Below are 16,627 nucleotides of genomic sequence, written 5' to 3' on the forward strand. Positions count from 1 at the left end.
AACTATCAGGTTTTTTTTTTTTTTTAAATTTTTTGCGTTAGCAATTTTAGATTTCAATATTGCGAAATTCTTACTCCGCTCCTAACGTTCCTTTTTTTTTTTTTAAAGTAAAAACAAGATCAATGGATTTCATTTAATCAAGTTATTTGTTGAAGAAGCTTGAGCAAATCTATTTTCCACGCCCAATTCAACATCATTCATCATGGTAAAGAAATCGCCACAATTTGTAATCATTTTATCATCAATAAAAGGAGACAAACAGGAAAAGAAACAATAGATTTTGCAATAATTTTCCATGGAAAAGCTACAACACCTGAATATAAAGCCATAAGCTTAAAACAAAAGGGGAAATAAATAAATAAATCCTACATGTACAGTAGACCTGATTTGTGCAGAAAATCAGTCCCCCATGAGAATAAGAAACTACAAGCTACAAATGAATTAGAGGTTCTCGAAAAAAAACTGGCCAAAATTAGCTGAAGAGATTACTTCAATGTTGCTAAGGAACAACACATTTAAGCATGAGGGGCACTCTTTTAAGGAGTGATGTTGCAGTCCCGTAGGATGGGATGATCATAGTCTAAGTACTTGGACCAATAACGACGATATTGAGAGATGCCGATATCCAACCAAGGCTTCATGTTTCCATTGTAGTGGATGACTGCTGCCTTCTCGATCTCCTTCTGGTCAACCTGAGGGTTGTAGCCGAGGCCCAAAGTGTGCCACCAGTGATCGATAGGGAGTGTGCGGTTGTAGAAGGTTAACAAACCAGGGGGAAGACTTCCCAATTTCCATAGCTGCCTATCTACATTCTGCAGAAAAGGAAAATAGAATATGAGACTGGAGATGTAGACAGTGAAACTAATCTAGACACATCCTCTGTCAAAACGTAGAATTAGCAAACAAGCAAGTAACTACAACCACATTGCATCAGCAGTAATTATTCGATGCAACATCAGTAACTTAACATCAAGACTCAAAAAGTTGATCCACCTTTTCGAAGATTATTATACTCTGAAACTCTGGTTATTTTCTTTATGGAGATTGAATATGAAATGGGATTCGTCCTAATGATAATTATAAGAATTTTTTTTGGAAAATGTACTAAATCTAAAAAAAACAGGAGGTACATGACTCGATCAACCAATAATTTAAAAAGATAATGTGATCATATCTAACCATATTTTGCCAATAGTGATAGACTCCTGTGATCTGCTGCTTCCTCCATTCATCCAAATCAAACACATTCATTCCGTATGCCCAACCACAGGCACGAGGATTGAAGTTCTTGGCGATAAGTGGGTTTGAGAAATTGAGATATCTATCAAAGCGGTGAAAGCTTTCGCCACAAGTCTCGATTGCACCATTGACCTTCCCATTCATATTGATCTTCCAAAGGCCAGTGAGGTCCTTCTGTACAACCACATCATCATCCAGAAACACCACTTTGCTGAGCTTTGGAAAGATCTCAGGAAGGTAAAATCTCAGATGATTCAAGATGGATAGGTACTTTGGATTTCTATACTTCAGATTTGCGTCAGAGTTTGAAGATCCATGATGAGTCCTAAAGTAAAAGTCAATCATGGACCGAGATCTAAGTTGCTTCAATACCGGACTATAGCTCTCATTTAGCCATGTAAACTCCTCAATGTACTGGACTTGAATCGTGGCTTTTCCTGGTGGGTTAGCTAAAAACCACATCCTCATTGCTGCGTAGTTCAGTCTGTCAGTCACAATGTGGAAAACATGATCTGCAGGGTTCTACAAGAGAGATTTTTTTATTAAACTCGTGCAAGCATATAAATATCCAACTGACTAGATAGAAGGCGGTAGTGGAGGTAGTCAACCACTGACCTTAGCATTTGATATCGTGGAGTTCACCACCACTGCGGTAGCCAACACATTGTCTGAAAATACAGCATAGTGATGGAGACCAGGATCGTCGAGCTTTTCTTGGTTTGCAAATTGCTGCTGACTGGAGTTCAAAGAGAAATATTCATTGGAAAGCCTTAGAGGAAGACAGTGTAGACCTTTAGGAATGGTTTTAGCAGCAAGTTGTGTAAGAAACAATGCCTGTTTCTTATGAACTCGCAACTGTTCCTCACTGGAATGAATCATGGCGCGGAGTTTTTTTGCGATAGAAGAACAATCATCTAGAATTTGATTGCCCTTTGCCAAAGTTAGCTCCATTGCTTTAAGTTTATCATATGAACTAAATTGGCCAACAAGAAGGAAATGTCAAGATTGTAGCTGAAGCAAGCAAAAGCTTTATCAAAAGTAACAGGAACAGGGAAGTAATTGAATGAAATCCTTTTATATAGAAGTTATTGATAAAAAAAACAATGACTTACTGCTTTGCTAAATGTGAATCCTTTGTTGCTTCTCCAAGTGTACGCTGAATTTCCTTTATTCGCAGGCGCAACTCCCTTACGTAGTGAGGATTGGATCGAATTGACCCAATTCCAAGATAGACCTTTGCACGAATCAATTGATCTTTGAGTTGCCTGACCCTAGCATCTGGAATTGGTGTGCTGATGCTCTTTTGCTCACTAGGAACCGTCTGGTGTTCTGGTACATCGATCCTGTCAGGAGTCTGCTGACCATTGTTTTCAGATTTCCTTTGCTGACAGGATCAAAGGATACAAGTTTGCAAGTGAGATGGTTAGAATAAAAGAATAACAAAATACGCCAAGAGGCAAATAAAAGAGAAAAATAAGGAAAATAATTGGCTTGAAATGGAGGAGGCTTCCGAGTGAAAATATTCAGAACCCCATCTCAATATCCCACTTTAAACAAGCATAGTCCAACTTTTCTTAGACTATGCGAACATGTAAAAGATAAAGTGATTTCTTTAATTTGTTCCAATATACTTAATCAACAAAATGTTTTATCATTCCACCGACAAGACGCATGATCCACTTCTCTCAAGCGACTTGAGTAAGTCAATCTTTTTTTTTTCAGAAATCGTACTCTTAAATTACTATTAAATAAAAACAACAAAAAATAATTATGATATCATTAACATTGTCATAAAACATTGTTTATCCTAACTATTTGGGGTCAGACACAAATCTTATCAGCCCATATGATAAAATAGGGAAAAAAAACAAATTACATGGGTTTCTATCAGAGAAGGATGCAGAGTAGAAGCATAAACTTCCAAGTGGTTCCTCATCAGTTCCACAAAAAACAATTACAAATTAGTACAAAACAAGACAAATCAATATCGCAAGTTTTGCCTAACTTTATGCACAAATTAGGAAAGATATGTACCTCAATCTGTGAAATGGAGGTAGGCATGATAGCCGAATCCTTGCCCTTGTTCACCTTGCTGTCTTCCACTGATTCAGGTTTCTCAGCGTCAACTTTTCCAAAAGCATCTACTTTCTCAATTGCCCCATCAGTAACTTCCTTGATAACAGGCTCGGTCTCTGGTAAACCCCCATCAATAGCAGCTGACAGAACCCTGCTCTTGTGTTCCTCGGACTTCGTCAATGGCATTTCTGTAGATAGGAAAACAACAGTCACCATCAACATAGCATTCTTGAGGATAAGAAGCACAAAATCAAGGATTTAGATTCTCCAGCTAATTAATATCCATAAAGTGAAGAATTCCACTGATTGAAAGAAAAAATACTAAATTTTTTCACGTATCAAGGAAGATCTACCTTCAACCTTCGGTGAAATCAATCCATCTTCCGGAGTTGCTGAAACCTGATTAGAACTGTTTGAATTATCAAAATACACAACGCCTATTGGCTCTTTTACAGGATCCGTCAACTCCTGCAGCGAAAAAAAAAAATTCAGGACCAAAATCAAGATACGTGAAAGAACAAATCTTTCGGTAAAATATTAAATCACAACGAGTAAATTGCAGAAAGTTAAGCTGCAATTTGTTTAGTAGTCACTACCTGCGAAAGTGCATGTAGTAGTTCCCCAGGCTCAGCCTCGCTCGTCCCAAGTCTCTAAGCGAAACAACAACAACGGACGTTATTCAAGAGAAAAGGGGGAAAGAAACAAAAAATAGCCAAAAAGACGAAGAATTCCAGGATGGTATGTCTAGTAAAAATAAGAATTAACAAGGGAAGTTCTTCCAAAGATACGAAAATTACCAGATTAGAACCCTCGTCACTGACCTCGATATTCGCTGTAAAAGAGAGAAGAAAAGCAATGAAACAATAAGAAGAACAATACCAAAAAATGACGAAATTTTCTAAGAAATATTTCATCAGAGCCACAAATCCTTCCTAAAAACTCGATCTTTGCCCCATCTCCTAAATCCAGGGCACTCACAGCTAGGATTCGAGACCAAGGAGAGCCGATCCGTGTAGAGAACAATAGGAGAGAGAACTGTGACGCAGAGCAAGGCTAGAACGAGCTTCCTCTTCTTCGTCATCTTCGGTTGTCGCACATTCTCCGCCAGAAATCCTCCCGCAAAAAGCAACGCCCTCCCCACCAGTCTTCCTGCGCCGTTCTACAGAAAACCAAGCACAGTCAACCCCAATCTCCACTGCGTCTTTAGGTGCACCCCAGAAGCAGATCCACGAAATCGCCGTCGATCGCCGGAAAACCGCACCGAAACTGAACGCGTCTCCTTCGTGAGGAAGCCAGTCACGGAGCGAAAAAAAGGCTATCACGAGATAAATATACCCCTCAATTTGTATATTCCACGCTCACTCTAAAGCGGGCTGGCCTCATCTATAGACAGTGTGACGAAAGGGTCGTTGTTTATAGTAAACAATGGAGTGTATTTATCGTTCACGGATCAGAGATCCCAGCGTTCATTATATATCCGCCTATTTTGTGAATTTTAGCGTTATAATTTGGTATTTTCTTGCCATTAAATTAAAATCCCACCGACAATATTTAAAAAATATTAAAAAAAACAAAAATATGAATAAAAATTTAAAGAGATTGATTTCATTTCAACCACCCAAAAGGAAAGTTGTTTTTGTTTATGAAATATTCCCACTAATTTCGATTTATTACTTTTTAAAATTTTAAAAACACAATCTTATTATCACTTAAATAAAAAATATATATATATTGAATTAGATAAATTAAATTATGCTAAATCTAGCATGTTCCAGTAAAATCCCATTTAATAATATTTATTTTTATAATAAAATTTTAAAGGAAAGGATTTATTTTGGATTTGAAGAATTAACAAAAGAAAAATAATTAGAAACGTTATCTAGAAATCTGCTGGTCAACGCCCTTGTTGACCAAGTTTTTAAAATAATATAATATTATTTTTGGAATTAAGTATAATTTTTCATGAAAATTTTATTTGAGATATTTTTATTTATTATTTTTTTTAAAAAAAAAAAACTCTTGTTTAATTATTTTAGCAAGCGGGTGGTCTCGGTCCCATGTAGGTGTAGCGGGGTCCACACTCCACGTGATAAAGCTCAATGCCGCTATGGCATCGTAATTTCTATCCAAATACGTGGAAGAGCCAGCTCATAAAAATAAATGAAATCCAAATTTGGTAAAAAAATAAAACATAAGAGGAAAATATTGACATTTTTGGCAAAGTAATTTAGCCCATTTGGGCTGGTCGGTTTGAATTGGTAGATTTTATTATTATTATTATTATTATTATTTTGCATGTGTTATTTATTATTTTAAAAGTTAATAGTCGTCTAATTTATTTTTTTTTATGTTGACCTTGAGATGAGTTTTTCATGTTGACCTTGAAATAAGTTGACAGGAATGCTAGGAACAAACGTATTCCTCTTTATCACCGTGAATTAATTCATACTTTATCTAACACAATTTTAAAAACTTATGTCTAACCTATGCTTAATCTATAATGAGTATATACAGCTCCTAAGGTATAATGTATACTGTGGATATATAATATTTCAAGAATTGATGATCTAAAATTTATATCATTATGTATTAAAAGGGACTGTTGAGATAATAGATCTATTTTTTTAATACGTATATACAATTAGATATTAGGGACGAATATATAATAAAAGAGCAGTGTAGTTCATAATTTTGATGGCTAGAAGATAATATCGATTGGTTGATGTAGTAAAAAAGGGGAAAAAAAGGTTTTTTCATAGTTAACAAAATTGCTCTTCAAGGGTAGCGATCATGAACTTGAAGACTTTTTAGGACATGCATAAGCGTGTTGATTGGGGCACATGAGACTATAGATACAAATAGTAAGCCGTCAAACTCAGTAAATCTATAAAAATGAGAATTATTAAGCATAATAATTTCACACCTAACTACATCATCCCTCAAAGGACATACTTGCCGCCGACCAACGATGCAAAGATAGAACGTTTTTTTAGTTTTTTGAATATTTAAAAATTGAGTTTTAATTTTAATGAATTAATAGATATTTTTTTTAATAGACGGTTAATTCTAAAATATTAAATTGATGACTTTCCAATTTATGAGATAGCCAATCAATTCATCTCAAAACTAATCTAGATAAACTAGAACCTCCTGCTAACTAAGAAACATACTTTATATCCTCTCCATAAAGTCATCGCTAAGAAAATTATGCAATGATTTCTAACTGCACCTGACTTTAATTTGAATTGTGAATCTCACTTTAGCAACATAAATACTATTATTAATAGCAACTCGTATTCAAGTATTGAATAGGCCGGCAATTAGTAAGAAAATAAATTGAAATATCTCTAATGCCAGTGTCAATTAAGAACACCTCACACCTAAGTTTTAAGGGATGGTCGATATCTATAGTTCAATCTCCAACTGTAATATATTTATTAGGGTTGATTTGTGTTAAAGGAGGGTGAATATCTCGTCACGTTTCGGTTACTTACTTCGTGATGATGATGTACAGCGGAAAGAACATGAAACAACAATACAACACTAATACGTAGATTTACTTGATATCCACTTCAAGATGAAGTGACTAATTCAATGATCCACACATACGATGCTCACTCCATTATGAAAAAACTCTTTTTCAGTAACTACCGGAGGTGGAGAAACCTCGTACAAGCTCACATAACAAGATACAACTCTAAGCAAGAAGTAAATACAAAAGTGTACAAAGCAAAAACCTCTTCTTACTTGATCTCTTGTTGATGAAGATGTCTCTGAACTAGCTAGAAAGTGCAATAGCACTTATCTTCCACACTTGAAGTCCGGCGAACAGTAGCAGTGAAGAATCATGTAAGCGCTGTTGAGAAGAAAGCTCGCCACGGGCTTTATACTGTGCACTCCTAGGGCTTCCAATCGATTGGGCTTGCCATGTTAGATCGCAGCAATCTCAGCATTCCAAAACCTACATCCAGCGCAACGATGATTTCCTAATCGATCGGGCGATAGATCGGGGAGGCTTGAATCGATCGGTTGATCAATTCAGCCTTCCTCACGTCCACGCGCGAGAAACTGCCTCCAATCGATTGCCTGATCGATTGGAGGTGCCCAATTAATCGGCTGATTGATTGGGACCCATTCTATGCTTCGTAACATTTCTTCCCAATCGATCAACCGATCGATTGAGATGTTATTTGTCACAGCATTGTGCCAATCAATCGGCTGATCGATTGAACCACTGTTCAATTGATCGGTTGATCGATTAGTCTCCCCTTGACTTGTTTAAACCAAGTCTATGGTCCCCATATCCAACATCCGATCAATCGTGATCTGTTGAAACTCCTCATGCCTAGCATCTGGTCAACCTTGACCTATTGGGACTTCTTTACCAAGTGTCTGGTCGATCCTTTTACCCACTTGGACTTTTCTCCTTGTGCCAAGTGTCCAGTCAACCTTGACCCACTTAGACTTACCGTCTCGTGCCAAGTGTCTGGTCCTTCATGACCCACTTGGACTTCCACCAGATGTCCGGTCATCCTTGACCCATCTGGATTTCCTCGTGCCAAGCACTACAAGAAAACATGGCTTCAGAAACAGATTTTTAAAACCAAAATAAAATCTGTTTCAGATTTTTATAAATCAGAGACAGATTTGATACGAAATTATTAATCCGTTTTATTTTAGTAAATTATATTTTTTTAAAAAAAAATAAGACAAAATTTAAAACAAATTTGAAACAAAATTACATATAAATTTTTATAAACAAAAATAAATACGAATTATAAATAGAATTTGAGACGGTATAATTTCTGTGAGAAATTTTGTTTATAAATTAATTAAAATTTAAAATAGAAATAAAATCTGTTTCAAATTTATATAAATCAGATAGACAGATTCTCTACAAAATCATTAATTTATTTAACTTTAATAAAATATAATATTGGAAAAGAAATTTAAAATAAATTTTGATACGAAATTACATATAAATTTTATAAACAAAAAATAAATATGGATTATAAACAGAATTTTAGACCACAAAATCTCTGTTACAAATTTTGTTTAAATATTAATGAAAATTAAAACGGAAATAAAATCTGTTTTAGATTTATATATATCAGAGAATTTGATACAGAATTGTAAATTTGTTCACTTTGATAAAATATAATATATGAAAAAACTTTAAACATAATTTAAACCAAATTTAATATGAAATTACATATAACTTTTTATAAACAAAAATAAATATGATTTATGTTTTCTAACCCTTCCTCCTTGCCTTAATTTGTCTTTGGTTTTAGTAGAATAGGTATGCATTCTTCTTCCCCCATCTCTGATATTTTTTTTCTCGTTCTTGTTGGGGCCATCTCATGCGGCTGCAAGGTTGGCCGCAGCTGCGAGGTCGACATCGATCGTGAGGTCGGTCGCGGCTACTAGAGGTTGATTGTTGTTGCTTCTCATGGCCACAAGGTTCGCGACCACTTCAATCGACCCCCTCATGCAACCGAGAGGTTGTGCATCCTACGGTCCCTAGATGTCGCCTACTACTAATATGTGATAACTAACATTTTGATGTATTATTTTCCCCTATATTTTAATGTTTTAATCCACTCATATAGTTAATTGTTGATTCTTATCATGTTTATTGAGTTGATGCATATTATGTTATAATTCTTGTTATTTTTATGGATTTCTACTTATAATTGTACACTTTTTTTTTGTAGGGATTGAACTCAAGTTGGACCAAATTAAACCTAAAGACTTGAGTCAAGGAGAAGTCTAATATGGAGAAATATGAGCCATTGGATCAAATATGAAGCAAAGTAATCAAAGGACTCCGATCTAATTAATTCTAGTCGTTCATCGAGATCTGGTTGATTTTGGTCGATTTGTGTAGATTTGGGATTTTCCGAGCCGTTCACTATGATCTAGCCATCTTGATCATTCAACTAGTTCTAGCCGATCCGGACCGATCCTGACCGTTCAATCAGATTTGATCTCATCCATTCACCTAGATCCGGGCCAATCCTGACCGTCCGATCATATCTGGGAAAATAAGAGTGGATGAAGCACAGTTTGTTCATCAATTCTCTCTTCCTCACGCGATCGTTGCCGGGACACCGCCCCTTCTCATCGAACTCCACCTTCAATCGGCCGGCGAGTTCATCTACCACTCCACCTCCGGCCGATCGATCCCCTCCATCTCGCCCATCTGCATCCCGTCACCCTCCTCCATCCCGGCCTCATCTTCTTACCGACGCGAACGCTGCCCAATGCTAACTCCACCAGCACCGACACACCAAGGAAAGGGGTTTTCTCCCTCTGGTCATCGCCCATCGCGCATCTCCTTCCTCTTCTCATCTTCCTTCCACGATAAGCCTTCAAGCTTCCAACAGCAGCTCCACCACATCTCTTCCATATCCGCTCTTCGATCTACGAGTTCTTGGGCTTTCTCAGCTTCGTATTCGATCCGGACAGCTATCTTCTTCATCCATCTTCGATCCAGCAGCCTTCTCTTCTTCGCCAAGTCCGCAGCAATTCCCTTCACCACCAGACAGCTTCATATGCACCTCACAGAAATTGGGTTGTTTCTTTTATCATGGATGTGTGTTGATGTTTTTTATTGAATTCTTGTATCAAACTTGATCTTCTTTAATTAGATTGAACACACTTGATTTTAATTGTTTCATGCACACAACTTGTTTGATGAAATGTTCTAATCTTCTAGTTCCTGCATGTAACGTGTTCGGTAAAATGTCTCTTTCAATAGTTTGGTTCAATTTGACGCATCTTAGTTTGCTTAACTCTTGCTTTGTATTGATCTTTCAATTGTTAAGTTTTATGTCTTCATTTAAATGCAATTAGGTTAAGTTAGTGTCTTCATTTAAATGCAGTTAGTTTTATGTCTTCATTTCTATGTTTAGTGTGTATTGTATTTTAAGTTGTTACATATTGTTTCCTTATAGTCATAATATTCTAACTAATTTGTAGATGAGAATGAGGTTATCTGGAGGCAATCAAGTTATCCAAGAATGATCCGTAATTATTTAATGAGGTCATACTACTTTTCCATATTCTATTGTGACTTATATTTCACTCGTTAGTATCATGCAGGATACCAAGAGCAAATGTTGCATTAGCCATAACAACCAAGAGCAAATATTGCATTCAAAACCATCTTTTAATCTTTTGGTAGGTACTATTATTTACTATATGCTATAGTCTTGTTTATTAATATTACAGGATTATTTCTTAGCAATATTTATAGTTTGTGTGGTATTATGTTTGTGGATATTAAGATTTTTTTAGTTTATGATTTAAATTAATTAATGTGCAATAAGAAGACTAGCGAGTCTTTTCTATTGTCTTGTATTTGATTTTGTTATATGTACTTAGAGATTCTAAGTTTAAGATTCAAATTCGAAGAAAATCCTACTTAAATATTTGTTCACATTGACCTAATTTTTATGGTTTTGTTATGCCTATTGTTTCAGAGCCAAAAGAGTCTTCATGACTTGTTGATTCTTTAGCATTGACAACTAACTATGGACTAATTAGTGGATGAACATTGATATTGACTATGACTTTTGTACCATTTCAATTTATTTGTATTAAAAATTCTGATATTGTAAGACTTACTCGTTTCATGTTTTGATTTGTTAGATTGTCTCAACAAAATTGGTCGGTTCGTTAATTTGTACAAGAGAAGCAATTTCTCTCATGGAGTTCGAAGACAGGGAGGGTCGTGATAGACAATGTAATATAAAAATTAGATTACTTATGGTAAGATTTAAAAATTTCTATAGTTGTTTATAGTTTGATTATTGGTCAAATTTATTTGGATAATGTAAATATTTATTTATTTTAATATTAATTGTATGATACATTTGGAATTAGAAATTATTTCTTTTTAATAATTTTAATTTATTTGAAATGAAGACTTGTTTTAATATATTGATGAGAAATATAATAATATTTAGTGATAAATTTAAAAATAAAATTATATACGGATTTATAAATGGAATTGTAAATAGATTTATAAACAAGATTACTAACAAATTTAAAACAAAATTAGAGACAGAATTTATATTTAAAATCAATTTTATTTTGTTAACTTAAAAACAGATTTATAAACAATTTTTTTTATTCGTTTCTAAAATTAGAGACGGAATATTTCCGTCTCAAAATTAGCTACGGGGCTTTCACTAACGGATTTTTGAGACGAAATATTTCGTCTCAAACTTTCTTTAGAGACGGAAAAAGGACTTTCAGAGACAGATGTTTTCGTCTCTAAAGCCCCGTTTTCTTGTAGTGAAGTATCCAGTCAATCCTTTGACTTACTTGGGCTTCCCAACACCAGTTCTTCGGTCAACCTTGACTCACTTGGATTTCCATGTGTCTGGCTTCACTTACCAAGTCTTTTCATCTACCTAGCCTCACTCATTAAGACTTTCCATCGGTCTGGCTTCACTCACCAAGGCTTTCCATCTGCCTGGCTTCACTCACCAGGACTTTCACCTAGCTTCACTCACTAGGGTTTTCACTTGGCTTCACTTACTAGGATTTTCCTTCTGCCCGGCTTCAGTCACTGAGACTTTCCACCTGACTAGCTTCATTCACTAGGTCTTTCACCTGACTTTACTTATCAGGATTTTCCAATTACCTAGCTTCACTCACTAGGTCTTTCACCTGACTTCACTCACCAGGATTTTCCCTTGCCTAACATCCAGTTAGAACTTTTCAGTCAAGTATCAGGTAAACCTTAACCTACTCGACTCTTCTTCACATCAAACTGGTCAGTCCTTGACCAAAGGAGAATTGCATCAACAATCTCCCCAATCGGACGATTGCATATGTAATCTCCATGTATTGTCAAATATCGAAATTTAAACATCAAGACTTAAGCTTGAGCCAACTCAAGCTTAGTCAACTTGGTCAACCTTGACCTAGGGATATTACACCAACAATCTCTCCCTTTTTGATGTTTGACAATACCTTTAAGTTAGGCTAATCCCATAGCCTCAACTTTTCTTCATGTCAATGGATGAATAGGGTTTCCTTCATTCTCTCCATTTTCAAGAGGACAAACTCCCCCTTTGGATAATGAAGGCATAATTTAGACCCTACATTCTCCCCCAAACTTTCCTTGAGGGACAAAGGCCTAACTAAACCCTACATTTCTCCCCCTATTGACATACATCAAAAACTCTCCCCTTAAAGAGTTGCTCAACGTTGTTCACAACCTCACATGTTATTCACAACACCACAATGAAGGTCTCATACCCTTCATTGTCATTAATGCTCACCCTTGAGCGTTAAACACTTCACAATCCCAATGAAGGTCTCATACCCTTCATTATATCTAATGCTCATCCTTGAGCATACTCCTGTTCTACAATGAAGGCATCCAATCTTCCATTGTTCTCCAATGCTCAACCTTGAGCATTTATCCAAACAAAGGATTTACCACCTTCAATGGTTTCTGAAAAATATTTCCATGTTTTTAAAGAGTAGCTCCCCCTAAAAACATATTTCAAACTTTTGTCATTGCACCAACAATGACTTAGAATCCCTAAACCTTTAGGAAACTCAAAAATTTAAAGTTTTGAGGTTTAAAAATCCAATATTAAAACTAAACCTCAACCTAAACTTCAACTTAGTCTTTCTTAACCAATCCATCCTTGTTTTCATCATGAAAACTCCCCCTAAATGTATATAAATGTGTTTCAAGGGGTTGGAATGGTTAAAGGGTCTAAAAATGGCTTAAAGTGTTGAAATCAGACTTTCTCAGCCAAAATCAGCCTTTTCAATCAATTGGGTTGGGGCTCAATCGATTGACACTTGCTCAATCGATCCACTAATCGATTCAGCAAGCTTCTGCTCACAGAAAATTCAACTGATCGATTCAGCTGAGGTTAAATCGATCAGCTGATCGATTCAGCGAGCTTTTGCTCGCGAAATTACTTCTCTCAATCGATCGTCCGATCAATTGAGACACTCTAATCGATCGGGTGATCGATTGAAGCTCTAATTTCCTGAAATTCAATTTTAGCGAAATTCAGAAATGCCCTAAAAATTCTATAAAAATTCTATAAAATTTTAAAAATCATGAAAATTATTGTAGATATTATTTAGGGTATATACTATCAAGGAAAAATAGTTTTCTAAGAAAATACTTCCTATTTTCAAAGATTGATATAAAATTGAAAATTTGTAAAAACTTCAATGTTTCTTCTAAGTTCATGCCTAACTTTTCAATGATTATTACTATCAAAAGATAGCCTTCACCAAAGTTTTCCAAAGTATATTTAAAAAAAATTTCAAAACTAATTTCCAACCATGTTCTTTAGGCTCAATGCACATGATTTGTACATTAACTTTTCTAATGATTGGAGTACACATAACTATGTGTTTAAGTGAATTCAAAACTCAATAAGATACGCTAAATCAACATCTTGAGTTTTGTTCATCATCCTAACATCTCACTTGTATCTAATGTGTACTAAAACACATACAAGTCACCTTATGGTTCTTTGTGAAATGTAGATTTGGTTTTGCCCTAAACTAGGGATCATGCATATCTATCTAAACATTTTAGAGATTTTGAACATCCATCTAGAATGCCACTTGTTAGTAAATGTCATTGTCCTTAATTGCAAAGAATTAAAAATAATGCATGATGATTTATGACATACATCAAAATAAATAATTTTCAAAAGAAAATATATAGCTACATGATGTATGCATGACATGACATAGTATTTTTGTTTGTCTTTCATAATAAACATGAATATAAAATATGATGTCATGGCATATGAAGGGCAAACAAAGCATGACAAATTAGCATAAATAAAATATACCTAGATAACCTATCTTAATCCTTAGCTAAACCTAAAATTGATCCTAGATTGCTCATATTTTCTCAAGAAAAGGTCAAATCCCAATTTAACATTTCTTTTGTCTTTCCTTAGTTGTGCCAATTTAAAATAAGTTCAATTCTTCAAATGTTGACACATTTTACTCTTCCAAAAAATAAACACTTAATTTAAGACTTAAATTTGCCCTTAACTCCTTAAGAAAATACCAAAATCCCAACTTGACATTTCTTATGCTTTCTCAAATGTGTCAATTTAAATTAAGTTCAATTCCTCAAATTTTGACATAATTTACTCTTCTAAAAAATAAACAATAATCCATTTCATTTTCAAAGGTTAACAATAACCTTGAAAATGCCTCTAAGTGTCAACTTCACCAAGGTTGGGTTAATTACCATTCCAATTTGAGTTAACACTCTTTAACCCATCTAGGGGGTAGAGAAGATATTCGTAGGAACCTAAAATCTATTGGTGCTTCTTAGATGCTCCAAGTACTCATAAGGGATAACTTCCCTAGATACCTTCCTAATGACTTTTCTAAGTTTCTTAAAAGTCTTGCTCACTTTCTCTAAGTCAACCCTAGGAATAGCTTCCCTTGTGACCTTCTTAGTGACTTTGTTAGACTTCTTAGAAGTCTTAGTCACTTTACTCTTTACAAAAACACTTTTAGGGATAACTTTCCTTGTGTTTTTGACTTGACCATTCAACTTAGAATTTGTTCCATAACTATATGGAACTCTATAATAAGAAGGAACATCCTTCTTGGCTTGAGGTTTGTATCCCAAACCCCTATGACCATTGGATGACCTTTATGTTCCTAACCCTAGGTTGTGCTCATTTTGTCCCTTAAGGATATTTTCCATCTTTTTTAGGATCTTTTCTATTTTATCAATCCTTCACCTCAAGACTTGATTTTTTTTTCCATAAATCCCTAGATTTTGATTTATCATTAAATGCTTGAGCATTTCTATTTCTAGGCTTGTAACTGAGGTCCTTAATGTTATTGCCTATTTAGTTATCTACCTTTCTAACCTTAGGTTGAGTGTTTTTTGCATGATAAGCCACATGTTTTTATTTAATTCTATCATGTCTTCTATTTTCATGATAAATAGCATTAAAATAATATAAACTATTCCTAGCATGCTTTTTATCATTACTTAAAGAAATAGGCTCAATAAATGATACCTTGGGGTTTACCTTGGAAGTTCCCCCTTGACTTGTGCTTCCTCCCTTGACTTTAACTGATTTCTTCCCCTTAGGAAATTGACTCTAGTAATGTCTTTTTTGGTTGCAAGAAAAGCACACAATGTGCTACTTGTTCTTCTTTGTTATGGGGGCGGTCATCTTGGGCTTCTCCTTACCTTTTGGTACCACTTGGCCCTTCTTCTTGACCAATTTAGGGCACTTACTCTTGTAGCGTTCATGTTCCCTACACTCAAAACATATAATATGATTTTTATTATTAATTAAACTACTTATACCTTCACGTGTAGGGATGACACTTAATCCTCCATTTGATGTCTTTTGATTTTTGGAAGATGCCTTATCTTCTTCTTCTTCACTTGACCCGGAAGTAGAAGATTCTCCTTCTTCTTGATCTGAAGTCACCAAATGTCGTTCCCCCTCATTCCTAGAGGTGGATGCCTCTTCATCTTCATTTTGTACATGGAACAAAGAGTATGTTCTATCTTTGCCTTTTTCGTTGCATTCTTTTGAAGATGAAACTTCTTGTTCTTCTTCTTCCGATGTTGAGCATCTCTCAACCTCGGAGTCCTCTTCATTTTAGTCTTGATCCAATGAGTTATCCTATTTGGATTTCTCTTGATTTGGCATAGTGGAGGGAACCTTATGAATTTTAGTCAATTTGCTCCATAGCTCCTTGGTGTCTTCAAATTCTCCAATTTGCTCCAAGATGTTGCTTGGCAATAGATTGACCAATAACTTGGTCACTTTATCATCAACCTCACATCTTTGGATTTGCTCTTAGCTCCACTTGCTCTTCTTGAGAATTTTTCCTTTTGAATTTATTGGAGCTTCAAAGCCTTCCATTACAGCAAACCATTGCTCTATGTCCATCATAAGAAAATTTTTGGTCGGGAAGTCTAGCAGCTCAAGAAAACGAACAAAAAAGAAATACTCCCTCCAACGCTTATTGAAGGTCGACATGTTATCAAAGAAAACTAAGCTCACTCGAGCTTGGAAGAGAAAGGTCCTTGACTCGGACAATTTTGGACAATAAAAATAATGAACAAGGTAGGGAGTGAGAGGGATGTCGTGCAGGCGGAACAGAATCACCACCTTGCACAGCAGCCGACAGGAATTCGGCACTAGTTGATAAAGAGAGATGCAAAAATATTTACATACAATAGGAAAGAATGAGTGAATTGGAAACCGCAGGCCGGTGGTAAACTAATCCCTAAAGAAACAAAGACAGTCGGGCGGCG

The 16,627-nt window shown here is 35.3% G+C and overlaps 1 protein-coding gene across 1 annotated transcript; it reads right to left on the reverse strand.

The window, feature by feature from the left end:
* Positions 1 to 257: 257 nt before the first annotated feature.
* On the reverse strand, positions 258 to 4,691 carry LOC122018993 (probable galacturonosyltransferase 4). Its single transcript, XM_042576501.1, has 9 exons — positions 4,294 to 4,691; positions 4,113 to 4,147; positions 3,912 to 3,965; positions 3,669 to 3,783; positions 3,274 to 3,503; positions 2,352 to 2,623; positions 1,855 to 2,212; positions 1,180 to 1,761; positions 258 to 812 (listed from the first exon to the last, which is right to left on the reverse strand). Exons 1-9 carry the CDS (start codon positions 4,394 to 4,396, stop codon positions 537 to 539), a joined length of 2,025 nt encoding a protein of 674 aa, XP_042432435.1. The 5' UTR covers positions 4,397 to 4,691; the 3' UTR covers positions 258 to 536.
* Between the last annotated feature and the right edge of the window lie 11,936 nt (positions 4,692 to 16,627).

This window comes from Zingiber officinale, chromosome 9A (assembly GCF_018446385.1).
Source record: "Zingiber officinale cultivar Zhangliang chromosome 9A, Zo_v1.1, whole genome shotgun sequence".
In the NCBI taxonomy this organism is placed as follows: Eukaryota; Viridiplantae; Streptophyta; class Magnoliopsida; order Zingiberales; family Zingiberaceae; genus Zingiber; species Zingiber officinale.

Bases quoted from the DNA above. Each gene is read 5' to 3' on its own strand.
- LOC122018993 (XM_042576501.1), bottom strand. From the start codon at position 4,396: ATGACGAAGAAGAGGAAGCTCGTTCTAGCCTTGCTCTGCGTCACAGTT. The intron at 4,148-4,293 runs GTGAGTGCCCTG...TCTCTTTTACAG, and splicing joins CTTGGTCTCGAATCCTAGCT to CGAATATCGAGGTCAGTGAC. The intron at 2,624-3,273 runs GTACATATCTTT...TGATCCTGTCAG, and splicing joins CCTCCATTTCACAGATTGAG to CAAAGGAAATCTGAAAACAA.